Genomic DNA, 17,559 nt, shown 5'->3' with positions numbered 1-17,559 from the left:
AGTGGAAATGCCTGCATGCCCAGTGTATGGCGATGACCTCCCACTCTATTTTGGTAAGCGATCTGCTTGCCTATGCCACCGGAGCCCCTTTGCCATGTGTTTGTTGCTGTGTAAGTACACCTCCTAGTCCTTTCGGGTTTGCGTCAACCACGAAATTTGATGGTTTGACAAGTTCAAAGTAGGACTCTGCTGACAGCACCTCTTTGGTCTTTTGAAAAACGTTTTCTTGTTCAGGTCGGCAGAACCATGGGGTATTTGCTGTGGTGAGCTCATAGGGGCCATGTGAGGCCTGTGAGGTCAGGGATGAATTGATTGTAGAAGTTAACCATTACCAGGAAGCTCCTTAGTTCTGATGTGTTGGTGGGCGCTGGAGACATCCTTCACTTTATCTGGGTCTGGCGCTATGCTTTCTGCTGAGAATGTGTACCCAAAGAAGCTTATCTTTTGTTCTTATTTCTCTTTGTGCAGGGTGAGGCCAGCGTCTCTTATCTTCTGAAGGACTCCACATAGCTGTTTTGATGTTCTTTCATAGACTTGGCATAGAGGAGTATGTCATCGGTTGCGTTGATGACTCCGGGTAGGCCACAGAGCACCTCACGGATGGCATTTTGGAAAATTCAGTGTCTCAAGGTAACCGTTTGGATGGATTGGTCGATGTGAAGCTTGACCTCTTTGCCATGTAAGCAGCAGATGCCATTAAAGATGTCTGAGAATTCTCCTAGTAGTGCTGAGATCTTTCCTTCTTGTACTCCTTAAGCGAATGAGATTAGTTTGAGAGCTTCCACCATTTACCCACTGACCAGCATGTCATGTCCTTCCTTGGCTACATGGACAGTGGAGCCAGCGCTGATTTCTCGTTGGGACACGGGTGATTAAAAATATCCCAGCAGAGATATCAGTTGTGTCTCGCCATATGCGAACACTCTGATTTTTGCCCTCTTCAGTGGGGGAGGGTTTCCGAGGGAGTAGTAGATGCTTGCTGACAACAGTTCAGTGGAAGCCACAGTGTCAATGGTTACTGTGAGTGGCTAGCTTCCTATATTAATCTGGTATTGCGGGAGATTGCAGCGTATGAACTGGGCGGCTCTGATGGTGAAGACAGTGTGAATGACATAGTCCTCTCTATCAATGTCCATGTTTTCAGAGGTGTAGGGAGTGCCTGAGACTGCTTGTACAATTTCTTTGGGAGTTTTGGACTTGGAGGAGTGACAGACTCTAGTGAAGTGGTTATACTTCCCACACATAGATTATCCTTTTCTTTTTGCTGGGCACACACTGATTCTGTGGGAAGGACCTCCGCAGTATCCACATTCTTTGAGTTTGTCTTGCAACAGTTTCTGGGCTGTTGGTTTCGGACGTGCTTGGACGTCGTTGTCCTGTTCCGTTTTGACCGGCCAGTGGAGGGTGGCTTCCATGTGGGAGACTCTGGCCTTTGACAGTTCTTTGGACCTCCCCAAGATCAGAATACTTTGGAGTGATTTTCCTGGCTCCTGGAGGATTGCTTCCCTTAGTTTTGTTGATGAGCACCCCTGTATTATTTGGCTGATTTCCTCCTGCTGACCGAGAATCCACAGGCGTGTGTCAGTTCTATCAATCAATATTGAAATGCATCGTGGGACTCTTCTGCTTCTTGACAGGCTTGTCTAAATATAAACCACTCATAATCCCTGTTCTCCATTGGTTTGAAGTGGCCATTTATTGCTTGCAGCAGGGTGGCATATCATTTTGGCCTGTTTTCTAACAGAGTCTTTTATATTTTGTGAATGTCCTTCCTACCTAAATGCAGTAGGGGGGGGCCTGCTCTGCTGGAATACCTGCCCCTTTGTAGTAGAATTGGAGACGTTCCACCCAATCCTTCAATTTTGGCACTAGTGCAGATGGTGCTCCATCAACAATGAATGGTTCTGTTGCAGAAATGGATGCCATCCTACTGAGGTCGTGGAGATCCTAAGGCTATATATGCATTGCTTTTTGTGGGGTTTTTCTGGGCGTACCAGGCTGTTGTCACTCTGCTCAGCTACGTGTAGGGTTTAGGTGTCAGCACTCCCTCTGTAAGGAATGGCAGGGTGCATTGGGGAGCAGCCCTTCGGTATTCCAAGGTAGGAAAAGTGAGGTCACCATGTGTCACATGGTTGAGCCAGCCTCTACCCCAATGATAAGTGAATTTAGTGGTAATCAGAGCTAGGTCCAGGGCTTGTGGCAGGACACATGGGCGGGGCAGCACTTACCGCGCTGGTGTAATTGTCTCACTGCAGACGGCAACACAGCAGAAAACTGGAGCTGAGGCCATGTATGTGCTGTAATTGCCCATGGGCCGCCTCCCTCGTGACTTGGAGCACTCCTCTTGTGAAGCAGGAAAGTGCGATGCAGGAAGTGCGGCCTAGGGTCTGCTCACGGTGCTTGGCAGTGGGGCAGTGTTTTGCTTTCACTAATGACCGAGCTGACAAAAATCTCTGGAATGCACTTCAGTTCAAAGAAGACATTTATTATTATTTCCCCACGAGGTTCCTAAAAAGGAGGTTAGCATGTTGAAAGCACACGTTTAAAAATAGTCACAGCAATGAAAGGAAAATATACCATAATGATTCTCAACTGCAATGTACACAGCAAATATATGTATATACATTATATTATGCAAAGCAAATAATGCAGTACAAAATCCATCACCGTAGGGCCTGCCAAGCTCTTCATCTTTCTCATGCCAGCAAGACGATGAACTCATTCGACTGCAAAAGAGGAAAAGATAACCATCTTCACCGGACAGGTATCAGGCATCTGACGTCAAGAATCCTGATTGAGACCACTCTTACTCTCCCTGTCGCACTGGGTCTTTTATATGTTAAAGAACCAAAAGGAGCTTTCTGGAAAAAAACCCTCATTTAGCAATTCAAAACGTGCTGATTAGTTTAGGTCTGCTTTGAAAATAACACGTTGGGATTTGGCCACAGTCCAAAGATGCTAAATCAAAAGAAGGCCATTCCCGGGCCGTCTGAGTACATCCTTATCAACCAAAGCCCTTGGTGCGAAAAAGCACGAAAACAAACACAGTTTACAATGGAATTAACATGGCAGTGTCTAACCCTACAATAAAGTCAAAAGGCAGCTAAACTGAATAAAAAATGTAGTCTGCAACTGGTGAACACTGGACAACTGATCCAGGTGCAAAGTGGTGCGACACAAAGTCAGTGTCAAAAAGACATATTTCACTACAGGTAGGGATTGTGTGCCCGCCTCATCGCCATTGTTATTGTTGCAGTGCACGTTGCTGGGACTGGTGTACTGCAACAATGACAGAGACTTGGTAACTTTTTAGGTACAACGTGAATGACTCCAGTCCCACCCAAGCGATCCTTTTATTCACACTCCCGCTTTATGCTGGAGCAAACCACTATTCCCCGCACACGCCGGTAACTCCTGTGAAACCACCCAGCCTGGCGTGGCAAGGTGGTACAGTAAAGCAGCATCAAATAATGACGAGCATTGTGCATGGTTCAGCGAGTGAGATAATGTTACATGTTGGCAATGTCAGCACCGGGTTAAACTAATTCATTGTTGCGCCAATTAGAATGTTCCAGTCTGTCTCTTTTTTACTGATAGGTGGCACGATACAAGTGGGAGGCAGTAAAGTATGGGCGAAGTACAGTTATATATTCACAGCAAAGTGTGATAGGCAGTCCTAGCTCCCTCAATGCTCCTCTTGCAATCTCAAAGCATATCACATTGGGCTTGGCACCTTCTCATCTCTGCCATTCAACTTGCTACAGCTCAGGCAGTCCAGTCCCTTCTCCTGCTCTGCCCTTCCCTCCTCACTGCAGCTCACAGTGGTCCTGGCACCTTCTCTGACCAGTCATTCTTTTTGTCGCAGCCCAGGTAGTTCCTGCTTCTTTTCACCCATCATTGTTGATTTTACATTTTGCAGTGGTTTGAAGGTAGCGTTGATTTTTTTGAGGAGTCTCCCCCTGATGCCAGTACTTGGAAAAATACTTTACCCTATGTCATGAATATTTCATCAACACTACCAACAACATCACCACAAGAATTACTACTACCACATCCACCACCAGCAATACCACCACCATCATTACCAGTATATTGAAAATATTATATAAGACAAAGGGGACTACAAGGTGAAGGATTCACATGCCATCCACACTGGTAGGCATTTTTTTAAGAGTGCTTGCATGGGGCAGAATAAACACAGGATTCAGAATGTAACACAGTGGTTAGGGTTGACATTACTAATGACAAATTATATGTACCCAAATCAACCCTTTTTTTAGCAAACATAGGTTAATCAAAAACTGGGAAACAACATAACTTTCTAACCTGTACCATGTAGTTTGCATTAGCTCTTTGATGGCAGTTCATATCTCACTGTGCTAGATTATGAATGTAACTTATGAACTGCACAATAACAAAAGGATCTCTATGACAAAAGCAGTATCCCACTGAGCTATGAACATTAAATACGTTTCTGTAATCTGCATAATACACCTTCTTTGCAGCATGCATACTAACCCTCTTTGCTCTCTTGGATGAGTCAAAACTTTCCCTACACAACAATCCAACCTCTCTCCAGGAGGTATATTAATCACTAGAGTTATTTTGGCACTTTTAAAGTTGCCTGAAAACCGTTGGATCAAGGAACTCTGCAGTGCTTTTAAAACTGCTGCACTGCTACACAACTGACCCCTCTAGTAACAAAAGTGCCCCCTGCCCTTCCAGCCTCTTAGGGAAATACCAGATGCACTGTATGGCCAGTCCAGCCTTGACTTTTCCCACAACCATTATCACTGACACCACATTACCACCACCATTACTACCACTGTCTTTACCATTACTACCACTACTACCATTACCACACCAGATTATCACTAGCAACACAGTTCCAACACTACTACTACTACTACTACTACCACTGTTATCATCAACACCACTACCATGATCATTACATAATAATTGTTACCATCCCCATTGCTATTATCACCACGACATTTCACCACTACCATCATTGTCTTAATTATCTCCATTACCACCACTATTAACACTGCCACTGTTTGCACCAGCACCACCACTATTACAAGCACTACCATTACTATTAACACTGTTACCAGCACCACCATTATTTCATATACCACCATCACCACCATTGTCACAGCCAAAACTACACCAGTATGACCTTTAAAACCACCACTGTTTCCACCATTGCTTTCACCATTATTTTCACCACTATTACCACACATTAACATTACCCACGCCATTATCACTATCACCACCTTTGCCGTCACTGAAATTACACCATTACCATCACCATTACCATCACCAACACCATTACCACCACCATTACCACCACCATAACCACAACCTCAATCTCACCACCTCATGTCTGATACTAACACCCCCATTACTACTACTACCACACCACTACCACAGTTATCATCACCATTACCACCAATACCATCATCACAGATACTACAAATACCATCACTATTGTTACCTCCATCAACACTACTAGCATCACCGGAACTATGAGTACTATTACCACCAATAAACTACAAGCATCATCACGACTATCACCATCACCACCACTATCACCACTACCAGTAATACTACTTCTACTACTCCCAACAACACCGCTGCAACCACCATCGCCATGTTTAAGTATGTCTGTGTGTGTAAGAGCAGTTTGTGTTTGACAGTGTTTTGTCTGTCTTTTACTGGCTTAATTAACAATAGAAATGAATGTAACCCACATACTGAAGAATGGGTTCCTACATTCACTGTGTGCCTATGGTGTAACCCACATGCGCCAAAGCACTGTTCTGCCCTTAACTTTAACCCAGGACCTATCTTATTCCTCTTCTTCCAAAGTTCATCTTTCATCTATCATGTGATAATTCCAGAGACAAGACACCTGACCAGATCGGTTGCCCCCTACGCATCTGGCAGCTTCCTCGGCATCTTGTGCATAATTCTAGTATCCGGTTTATTCTTCTGTTTAAGTCTGTTTTTTGAGTACAACTACTATTTAGACACCGTGTATAACTGGATAGCTAGCAAAGAGAACTGTGGTTGTCTAAAGAAATTTATCAACAATAAAATAGTGTGTTCTCTGTAGCTTTTCACGTTACCGAATTGCATTATGCTGCTTGATGATTGAAATCAAAAGATAAAAATGTTAATAAATACATTTTAAAATTCACGCACTAAGCACTTGGTACTTACTGGGGACTTGTAGTACAATAATTCGCCACCTTTAAGAACAAACCACCGCCGCCTCCATGTCTTCACTTTACCACCAAGTTTTAATAAATATCCAGACTTTTCCCACGGTTCCTAAGGGATGAAACAAAGTATGTGTATTTTATTTTCTTTCTTGTATTAATTCTTTATAAAGCGTGGTCACAACCTTGAACACAGGGAGTTCAGATACTGCGGAGATTAGAAGTTCCAGCGTGCGGTACTACCACACTATTTCAAGTTTTCTTACTATGGAATGGGGAATTACCGCAGAAATCTGTTTGTGTAGTAATTTTCCTCTTTCACTTCTCATATTCTTGCCTGTTTTACAAGAGCATAATCTGGCAATTTTTAGTTGGTGTGTGCAGAATTACAAATGTGAGGTAAAACTGCATGTGAAATTACCAAACCTGTAGGAATCAACATACTTTACAACAGCGGTTCTTAACCTTTTGAGTTCTTTGGAACCCCTACTGAATCATTATTCGAATCCAGGGGCCCCCAACTGAGTGATCACTGGAAGGAGTGGGTCACAGCCAAGCATTTTCGATAATCTGAACCTCAAAACAATGCACAAAAAATATAAAAACAAGCATTCATCAAACAAATACACCAAGATGAAATGTTTTATTTTACTCACAAACAAATATAAAAACATCAACATTTATATGGGGAGGTTGGAGCTTATCTAAATTTAATTGAGGCCACTCATCACCCATACTATATTTTGGTTGATGCATTTGCAGTGCTCCCACAAGTCAATATGAGGATACTAACTTCATTTTTAGCTGCTAATTTTCAGTTCCTTCACATTTACAGAACATTTTAATTTTTTTATTTTACTTTTTTCTTTTCATTTATGTACACCTTATTAATCTGTTAATATTATTTCATTTTCTAAGCAGTCGTGGACCCCTTGAAAAGGCTACGCAGACCCCCAGTGGTCCCCAGACCACAGGTTAAGAACCACTGCTTTACAACATAATTTCAAGGCATGGAGAGTTAGAATTCACATTCAGCGCATTCGTCCAGTGATTTCATAAACTAATACAGAGATAACAAGAATTTTACTTTTGTGTCTGAAAAACTCTCCAGGGTCCTGACCTTGATGTTGCCATTTTATATACGTTCCATTGGTTATCGCTAAGCGGTATGGTGCCAGTTTCAGCACTTCAAATTATTTTGCCAAATAGGAAATATATTGTTTTATAAAACAACACTGGTCCCTTTAAAAGACCGAGGTTGCTTTAATTTTTTTTTTCCTATTTGTAAATGCAAATGCAGGGACAGAGGTCTGTTGTCCTTTGCAGGCCTCCGTCTCTGGATTAGCAGACAATCAAAAGGGTTTGCAACTTGCCTGATGACTATTAGTGCATTGGTTGGTTCACAATATCAGAAAACATTCACAAAACATTTGTGCAGAATGTGCAGAATGTTTTAGCACTTTTCTAAATGTAATATTTAAGTTTGAGACCCCTAATGTACTATTTCCATTCCCAAAACAGAGATATGTGATTTGCACACAGTCTGATTTGGAAATTGGAATACAATGTGCTATGCGACCAAGTACTAATAGGTGAAACACAAATAGTACATTAGCAGGGGGTTGCAATATGACATTACATAATGATTATTGGTTAGGCAGATCTCAATTTATGACTTCTTGTGACATAAAACCCCTTTTACAGGTCGGAAGGACTTTTCTGACTCATAAAAGGGTTCTTGCAAAGAGTAGAAAGTTGTATTTTGTGGTCTCAGACCCTGTGATATTGTAAATGGCAGGCTTTGCAAAGGTAAAATATCTTTGTATATCAGGCCATACAATGCCTAACTGAACAAACCTCACGTGGTATGCATATGTGTATGTAGGTGCAGTAGAATTTCAGTTAAATATTGTCTGACTCACCTGGCAAACTAGTGCTGCTCTAAGCAGAGGACTTATGAGTGTGTATGCCAAAATCATGAAACCCGACTGACTTAATCTTGCTTAGATCACATGAAACTCAGCTACAGAACACACACACACCCTTTAAGATTTAACAAATAGGATTAACAAGCAGTATTTTGCAGAGCCACCTTCTGTGGGATGGTAAGGGAGTGTATCACTGTATTTCTATCTCAGCCTTGGCAGCTGAATCTCAAGGCTGAATTCAGGGTGGGAAGAATATTTATTACCCATTATCTGCTGTACCAGGGGATAATGACTTTCAATGAAGGAAAACTGTCTTTCTTGCTTCAGAACTAAACTGGCTTGTAATTTTCCAATGCTGTTACATCAGGCCCAAAAAACCCACAGAGGACAAGTGAAAGTCCAGTCCTTGGCATCCAATGGCCTTATTGATTTATTGTCCATCAAATGTCACTTAAAGCTGTATTTATGTTCATCATCATCATCATCATCACTTTATTTCGGTAAAAATATACCATAAAAGTGCAATACAAAACAATCAAGAAGATAAAAATAGAAATAAAAGTATTAAAATTTAAAATAATACCCTAAAATCAAGAAGTTTAAAACAGCGAAATACAATACCTAACAATTTACATAGATATTGGAATATAGTGAAGGCATGCAATGTTATCTAAATTATATCTAAAATGAGCTGCTGGCCATACATTATATTTCACAACTATAACCTGCTGTGCCTACTTCTAATATCAGTTACTGTATTTTATTTTTTAAGATTCCAATTCTGAAATGCCAGATGGATTCAAAACTTTTTGCCAAAGAACACGCCATTTGCACAGATGGGTCTGACTTAAATACTCTCAAAGCCGATGAGCAATTCCTAAAACCCATTCGTTTACATAAAGGGATGATCCAAAGGGCCCTCTGTTTGCGATATTCAGGACATTGAAAAAGGACATGGATCACAGATTCTTCATTCTTACAGCCCATCGGACATGACTTGGATCTGTTATTTGTGTTGGACCATTTATAGGTTAGGGTACGCAAAGGAAGATACCCTACTCTAAATCTAGTATACAGAGCGCATGCAAATGGAGAGAGTAATATGTCCATATAGTGCTCGAACTCATAATGGCATTTGATTTGTAAAAAGCTGCCAGTCATGGAAGAGGACGAAACTTCAGCCAGTTGCGAAGTTTGAACATGAAGCCAAAATGCATCCTTCAAAATCTGTGTTGCCTTTTTAGGAATGGAAGAAGGGTCCTTCCAATAAGTCCCCAAACCAAGGCTAGAAAAGGTCCGTTCTATGTAAGCACACCACTTAATTTTTGTAGTGATGTTAGTGCCCACCAAATTGATCAACCCAAGTCTATATGGAATAAAAGAATCTAGTGACCATAAACAAATCCAGAACAACAATGGCCTTAGGGCGGCAATCTGGTTAATTGGGAGAAGATTTAAGTCCATTCGGATAGGCAAGGATGGGGTGCTGGAAGGAACTCTCAGCAGCATCTTTAAAAAGGAGTTTTCCGCCCTTGCCAGGTCCTCCAGGTTGCAGTGGCCCCACAACTCTGCTCCATAAAGAGCCCCCCCTTTGCTTGAGATTTGTATATTTCTAGAGCAGGAGTCATGGCAAATCTGGGGGATCTAGTTGCAAATCTCACAATACAACCCCCCCTTTGTTTCAAGCACATTGTTGATTTCTGGAGGTGGGCATGCCATTTATGTGAATCTTCTAATTTTAGGCCTAAATAATCAAAAGCACCCACTCGTTCCAATATGACACCCTCTAGGTGAATGGGTCTCCTCATCTTATGCTTTTTGTCCCCAAACACCATATATTTGGTTATTGATGAATTGATTTCTAGACCTTGATCTTTACAAAAGTCCATGAACCTCGAAAGCAAATTTGAGAGACCTATAGCTGTTTGAAATATTAGCAAAGTGTCATCTCATAGGAGACATGGAATCTTTTGCCCTCCCAATTTGGGGGCATTGCTGGGACATTCCAAAAGGTAAGGGATACATGCATTGACAAATAGAAGGAACAGTGTGGGAGCAAGTACACAGCCCTGTCTCACGCCACGGGTTGTGGGAAACTCTGAAGTTAATTCACCTTCCGGGCCCCATCGAATTCTGGCACAATTGCCAGTGTAGGTGTCTCTGATTATATTTAACATAGAACAGGGAACCCCCACACTACTCATGACTTCCCACAATTTGTGGCGTAGAACAAGGTTGAAAGCAGATTTCAGGTCTACAAATGCCTCAAAAAGGTGGCCCGAATCCACATCAACAGTTTTCCATGTTTATGTTCATTTATCTGATGGTTGAAAACCTTATAAAAATATTGTGGAAAAAGGAAACAGCATATAACCACCTTTGAGTGACGATGTCCTATTCTCCTATTGTTACAACAGAAGAGAAGATGCTTGTCAAAGAAACAAGAAAAGCCTGGTAATAATTGCCAAAGACCACTACTTAAACATATGTTGCAAAGAAAGGAAATAATATTAAAGGGTATGCTCTTTTCTCCAAAGCAGATTACTTCAACGATCAAATAAATGAAGCCAATAACCATTCTGAAATTGCTAAGAAAGCTTCTAATCCAACCACACAAGGCAGCAGTTGCCATATGTCAATTTTGAAAAGAGTGCCAAAAACTCAACATGATTCTTAACGGCATACACAATGTCAGCATCTATTAACGATCCATCACCATTTTGTCCTGGTGATGAACTGTACTAGTTGTAAGGGAGAAGCTCACTATAGTCAGGACATGGAGAACTAAAGCCCATTAAGTACTTATCAGATTCTCGGTTGACCTACTTACTGAAACATCTTACTGACAACACTGACAGCAGCTTTATCAAAATCACTTTGTGCCTCTAAAACTAGACGAATTTCAATGCACTCAAAGTTGCACAAGGTACACCCATGCTCAACAAACACTCCTCTGCCGCTAGACATTTGAGCAATTTGTGTCCCATCACAACTACCTCCTGACATGGCAGGACAATTACAAATGTGTCTTCTCTCACTCTTAAAATTCACACTTGAAACTAATCTTCTTGATAAAACCCATTTTGGGTACAGGTCTGGCTGCAGTCCAGAAATGGCTCTGCTGCACATTATCAATGACACACTACAGTTAACAGACAGTAGAGAAACCTACCTCGTATTCCTGATCTTAGGCATCAACAGAATCGGTCACAGTGTCCTAATAAACATCCTGGATACCTGTATGAGTACCTATCTGCAGCACTCCTGAAAAAAGGATTACAACTCTTCGTAATAGTGAGTGAAATGTTGTCACCTGTGTCAGTGCCTGTAAGGTGCCCCAGGACCCATTTCTCACAGTGTGCAAATCCAAAGCTCTTTCTTGAACTCTAACAAGTGAATGCTTTTTTTACCTAATTGAATCTCTTCTTCTTTTCCTTGGGTATTAGTCCAGTCTCGTCTTTTTCTGCTCAATTTGCAGGTTTATAAACATACTTCTAACCAAAGGGAACATGGAAACATGCTGAATAAAAGTATGAACCTGCCATCATCAACTGTAATACCTAAAAAGTTACTAACCTCTCTCAGTGATCTTTGATTTTTTTCTTGAGTTTGTCACGGGTCTCAATTTTATACCTCTTTCGCAAGTGAACAGAGTACATGGGTGACACTTATAGAGACTGCTTTTTTACTTACCTATGTCAAAAGGAATCTTGGTCTTTTATTGTGTATCAATAGATTTCTTGACAGGCACAGATTTGTTTTTCTCTTTTTGATATTCATAGGATATAACCATATTCTTCTGGGTCATCAGTGCCCCAATACACAGCAAAGAGTTTCAATGCTGCGATAAATAGAACAAGTCCCCAGTGCCCCCTTCTGCTCTCAGCCATCATTGTTAGTGTGTAAACTAGTATTTAATCATTTTGTATGGAGGGAAATGTCCAAGCTCAGAGCAAGAATACAACTTGTTCTCTCCACGTATATGATGGCTAAATTGCAATCTCCACCCTCACCCGTGTGCAACGCCATCCCAACGGCTATTGTATATAACGTACGTCCAGTTGTGGCACCCAGGTGGCCGTCATAGCTCCCCCACTCACACGTGACCCATCACAAGTCAATGCACCAAACGTGTGTTCTCCATCTCCCTGGCATTTCCATCATCACCTAGGGTTGTACTTAGTTTGGTCAACATCCCAGGCCATGCACCTAGATTATCTTCTGTTTTCTCATCTCACTCATCTTCATTCACACATCTTCTGGCACCATACATTCTGTCATGTGTATTTCAGGGAGTGACCCCTAACCATGTAATTGCAATGCAGCGCTTTACAAGCAGTAGGCCCAGTGAGATAAATCTGCGACTACGTTTATTTTTCCCTGGGGTTGGTATCAGGCCCAGGCACAGTATTTACTAAAACCATTTGATACATTAGGCCCCTTGTCTTTCAGAGCAAAATAGTTGAATTTCATCAATCTGACACAGGTTTGTTCTCGACCCACCTTGTGGAATATATTTACTTACTGAGTGTTGGTGGCCATCAATGCTTGAGGATATTTTATCTGTGCTTAAACCTCTTATTTCTTACCCTTTGGCCTCTTTTTCCAGGCTCTTGACTCTGAGGTTCTCCCATACTTTGTCTCCGTGGCGTGCTGTTCGAGAGATTCTAAAAGGCTCAATCAAATATTTTGTTTTGATAAGGTATCTCTTCTGAAGATTTCAACTTCAATGACTTTCACCCAGTACTTTCCTATGCCTCAGACATTTTAGCAAAGAAGTCCTTTTGTAGATCAAGGAAGACTTGAGAAAGGTATTCTTTTACCTATACCTTACCTTTCCCAAACAGGGTAGATCTTCAGAAGTGAGGACCCTCTGGCAAGGGGTAAGAGGTCCTAAGTGAAGAATTATCCTCTATTATGTAGGTTTCAGCCATGCTCAGTCGGTATGACAAATTGTATTGTATAAGTTGCCTTCAGTGGTTCAATTATATCTTAACATGCCTCTAATAATGTTTTATTAGCATTTAAGGTAGTTTCCATAAACTATGTGGTTGACCACATTCCCAAAAATCCAAGTAGTTTGATACACCACTTTGACCAGTAGGATAGCAACTACTGGTTGGGGAACTCTCATCTTCTCTGTTATCTATACGACAATCTTGTAGCTAATCAATGCGTCTGGGTCTCAGGGAAGGGCTGCCTCTGCCCTCAACATGGATTCCCAATAGCTTGGAGCTAATTAAGTGTCTTAGATGATTCTAAATATCACTACCGCTCTTGCTTCTTCATGTTCTCTGCTGCCGGATGTTTTTGTTGGTCATGTATGCTGGACCTCTCTACTGCAGAGGAAGCTGTGTAGCACAACTCATTAGCAGCGTAAGTCCCTTTTCTTGTTGTCTGAGGCTTACTATTGTACTTGATAGTGTTCACTGGGTTGCAGGTGATCTGATATTTCCCTCTATGTTGTTCCCAATGATGATCACACATTTATTCAAGTCAAAGAGATCATATGAATGGTCTCCTAAATATGTTGTTGTTGTCAGTGGTCCTTCCTCATTTGCTTATAGGTCCCATGTCTGGGTGGGACATGGGGACGTAGCATCCACTGTCCTCTCTGCTACATTAATTAAACCTGCTTTATAATCTAAGTGAAGATCAGCTAGCAAATTTAGCTCAATAACGACAGATTACTAAACTTGCCTTGCCATAAGGCTCTGATCTTTTCCTTCCTCTGTTCAGCTCAAAACATTGGAGCCGTAATGTGGAAATCTGCTCCTGCACCACCTGTGTTCAGTCCAATTTATCCCACAGTGACCTTTCAATCTGTCTTTCTCTTGTGCACTACACAGTTCAGTCCTTTATGCTTTTCCTATGGGAAGTTTCACAGCCCAGTGGGCTCATTTGGTGGTGGTAGGTATCCATGATGCCAACAAGACGATTCAATGAGGGCTATGCTGATGTAGCCCTACATGAAGCTATACACTGCATGTGTGGATATATGCCATAGAGGGAATGATCTGAATGGGGACAGAAGACTCATGAGTTATTGCTTCTGTGCACCTGCCTACAATGGCTGTTCTCTGAAGAAATGTAATTCTGTTGTTTTTGTTCTGTCATCATGTTTTGTTCCCTTCAGTACTGTCTTCACATTACTCCTGACAAATAAATGTTTTGGGTGCGCCACAATTGTGGGGCCTGACATTGAGTGTTGGGTTTGTTTTTACTGTTGCTTTTATTGGCTTTTATTTTGTTAGCTGACAAAGAGTCCTTTTTTGATTGAAGCAGATATATCCTGCTAAATATACACATTCTGAATACAATATTCAATATATAAATAAACAGTGATCAGAATTTTCAAGACCAATTTAACACTGGAGTTGACTAACTTGTAACAGGCTTAACCCACTCACCTGATGCATGGTTGACCTAGCGTAAGGAAACAGGCCCCTTATTATTCCAGTTCCTTTTTTCCATGTGGCTTTCTGTCTCTACCCTGGGCACTCTAGGTGGGAGAAGAGATTAGACACCATTGGGAGTCTACATCTCTCAGCTCTATGAAGGGACACTTTACATTTAGTTCTCACACAACACTGAAAACTTAAAAGTGTTAGCACTATCTCCAGTGTGGTTGTGTCAATCAGTGATGAACTTTCAGTTCTGGAAGAGTTGCACATATTTCTGAGAACCTACTTGTGAACCTGAATAAAGGGCACCAAAGAGTATTAATTCTCCTCAACCTCTTGTCTGCCTGTAATACCAATGATTAAAATGTCCAAACATGAAAAGGCTATCAGGAATGTTGGGTGTCAAATGGATCAAATCATCAGTAACAGTCAGAAGATAAGATGGATTCTGCAGAAATGTCCAGCTCAGAGGTGCTACAAGGTATCCTCCAGGGGTCCTCAGGTCCTTTCATGCTCAAAATGTACATACAACCACCAGCCCAAATAATTAGTCCCTATCAGCTCAGGTGTATGTTGGGTGCAGGTAATGCACAAATTCGTTTTCATACATATATAGTGGTGAAGAATCAGGCCAGAGGCACATCTGACTTTGAAAAAAAATGAGCTTTGTCTAAACAGTGCCAAAATACAGGCTCTTGTGCCTTTTGGCTGAACGCGCAACACAAGCCTCTTTGAATGAGCCATACCCATGGGCACAACTCCCACCCTGACAAACATATTCAGGAATCTAGATGTTAGACTTACTTTCAGCTCACCTTTTCCACTGCTCCCACGTCAAGTAAATTAAACCATTTGTACAGCTAACTGTGTATTAGAATTTGGGTAGTTCGCTGGCAGGGATATGAGCCCTGGCCAAGCAGAAACCACAATCCTAGTCAGGATAAGCATCAGACAAACCCTATACTAACCTATGCTGAACCTTTGGCAGCTTGGCACAGAACAGTCAGGCTTAACCTAGAAGCAAAGTGTAAAGCATTTGCAATTGTAATTGTATTTATATATAGCGCGTACTACCCCTGACAAGACGTCAAAGTGCTTTTCTGCAAGTAGAATGCTGCTCTGGAACCAAAAGGATTAGTGGTGTATTAGTAAAATGGAATATGAGTTAATTTGAGCAGAGGACATGTGAGTCTGTTTCTTAAATTGAGTAGAATAATGTAGGGATAGAAGAGGAAAGAATCTAGAAAGTGTTAATTGGGAGGTCATAGTAGTAAGATGAGGTCTGGGATGAGTAAAAGGAGAGATGGAGGAGGGAAGAGTCTATAGAAAGGGATTAGTGAGATCATAGTAGTGAAATGAGGTTTGGGATGAGTCAAATGAGAGATGCATGAGGGAAGAATTTAGTAGAATTGTTTAGTAGATCACAGTATTAAACTGAAGTTTGGGTGAGCCAGGAGGGATAGAAGAGGGAAGCGTCTAGGACGGTTCTTTTGGAGAGCATAGTAGTAGAATGAGGGAAGGGATAAGTCAGAGAGTGGAGATAGAGGATAGATTGAAAGAGGTATTGGGTGAGACAGCGAAGTGCATTGGCGAGAGTGATTTTTTTCTCTTGTACAGTAGGAGTAGCGTAATAGATACATGTTTACATAGAAAGGGAATATATGTATAAGGAAGATAATATATTGAGATTTAAATTTGTATTGTATAAACACAGACATTCAAGTGTTGCAATATTTGAAGTTAATATATTTATGTATTTTTTTTATATAACAATTGTTTTAGATAAATAAAACAGAGACTCATAAGCATCTAATCAAACAATTTATATAGAAACTATGTAATGACCTATGAACATGTCAAGTACAGAATAACATATATATGTGTGTGTGCAAGTGTGTGTATGCGTGTGTGCATGTGTTTAAGCATAAGTAATTGTTACATTTGTTAAGCAGGCCTACTGAGTATGTATATATTTTTTTTAAACTATAGTTATTATTCATGTTTGTACAAAGAAATACAGATATCTAGAAATGTACGTATAATCAAATAATAAAAGTTTAAATGTTTACATACACAGGGATATGTGGTACTCTGGTGTTTCAGTATAGTGAGTATGTAGGAAAGAGACAACTCTTGAGTAATGGTCTGAATATAAGATAGTTATCCATGATCTTATATTTAGGGGTAATTAATTCCATAGTTTGGCCACTTGAACAGGGAAAGATGTACCACCTATTCTCTTTTCCTTGTATGGTGAGGTTTTGACGCAAGGTGCCAATCTTGAATGTTATTCCTGATGAAAAGAACTCCTGTTCCATGTATTGCTTTGTGGGTAATATGAAGCAGCTTGAAGGTGGATCTTCTGGCAACCGGTACCCAATGCAAGGCCCTCAAGACAGGGGAGATGTGAGCATGTGGCTTTACATGTAAGAGTAGCCTGGCAGCAGAGTTCTGAATCCATTGGAGTCTTTTCATAGTTGATAGAGATGATCCGTGGTAGAGGCCATTAGTGTAATCCAGTTTAGACAGTGCAAGAGAGATAGTAGCCTGGGCCTTTTGTGGAAATCCCAGGTAGGGGCAGAGGTATCACAGAATGTTTATGGTTATGAAGGTTTTTTTTTAATTTAAATAAAAGTTTTGTATTTTTCGTAATAAGCTTTACAGTAAGTCTTGTGTTATTGCATAACATTATCATTTGAGCCTAGACTGTTTCTTGAGTAGTTTACATCTATTGCATATAAATTTACGAGTTGTCAGATACAAATCATACACTAATGCAATAATAATTTCCAGCGGCTTACTTCGGTTCAACGATAACTTGTCTCTCCCCCCCGCTCCATCCCTCCCTTGACATGACATCTACTACCACTATGAAAGGACACAGCGGTTACATGCTCCGTTCATGATATTATATTGTGTGATGTGCAGTTGTGTTAAGTATCTTTATCTATCGGTGATCTCTGGATCCATCCCTGGTGGAGGCCCATGTGCATTATGACCTGC

At 41.0% G+C, this 17,559-nt stretch overlaps 1 protein-coding gene across 2 annotated transcripts in view; it reads right to left on the bottom strand.

Annotated features, from left to right (window-relative positions):
- Window positions 1-17,559, bottom strand: part of PLEKHH2 (pleckstrin homology, MyTH4 and FERM domain containing H2) — an 812,518-nt gene that overhangs the window by 315,955 nt on the left and 479,004 nt on the right. For both annotated transcript variants that reach the window (XM_069233993.1, XM_069233994.1), the window contains one exon: window positions 6,226-6,336. In XM_069233993.1, the coding sequence (XP_069090094.1) occupies window positions 6,226-6,336 (111 nt within the window). The remainder of the gene's footprint in view (window positions 1-6,225; window positions 6,337-17,559) is intronic.

Source organism: Pleurodeles waltl, chromosome 5, assembly GCF_031143425.1.
Source record: "Pleurodeles waltl isolate 20211129_DDA chromosome 5, aPleWal1.hap1.20221129, whole genome shotgun sequence".
Classification (NCBI taxonomy): Eukaryota; Metazoa; Chordata; class Amphibia; order Caudata; family Salamandridae; genus Pleurodeles; species Pleurodeles waltl.
The sequence above is the reverse complement of the archived record's forward strand: the minus strand, read 5'-3'. Positions and strand labels throughout refer to the sequence as shown.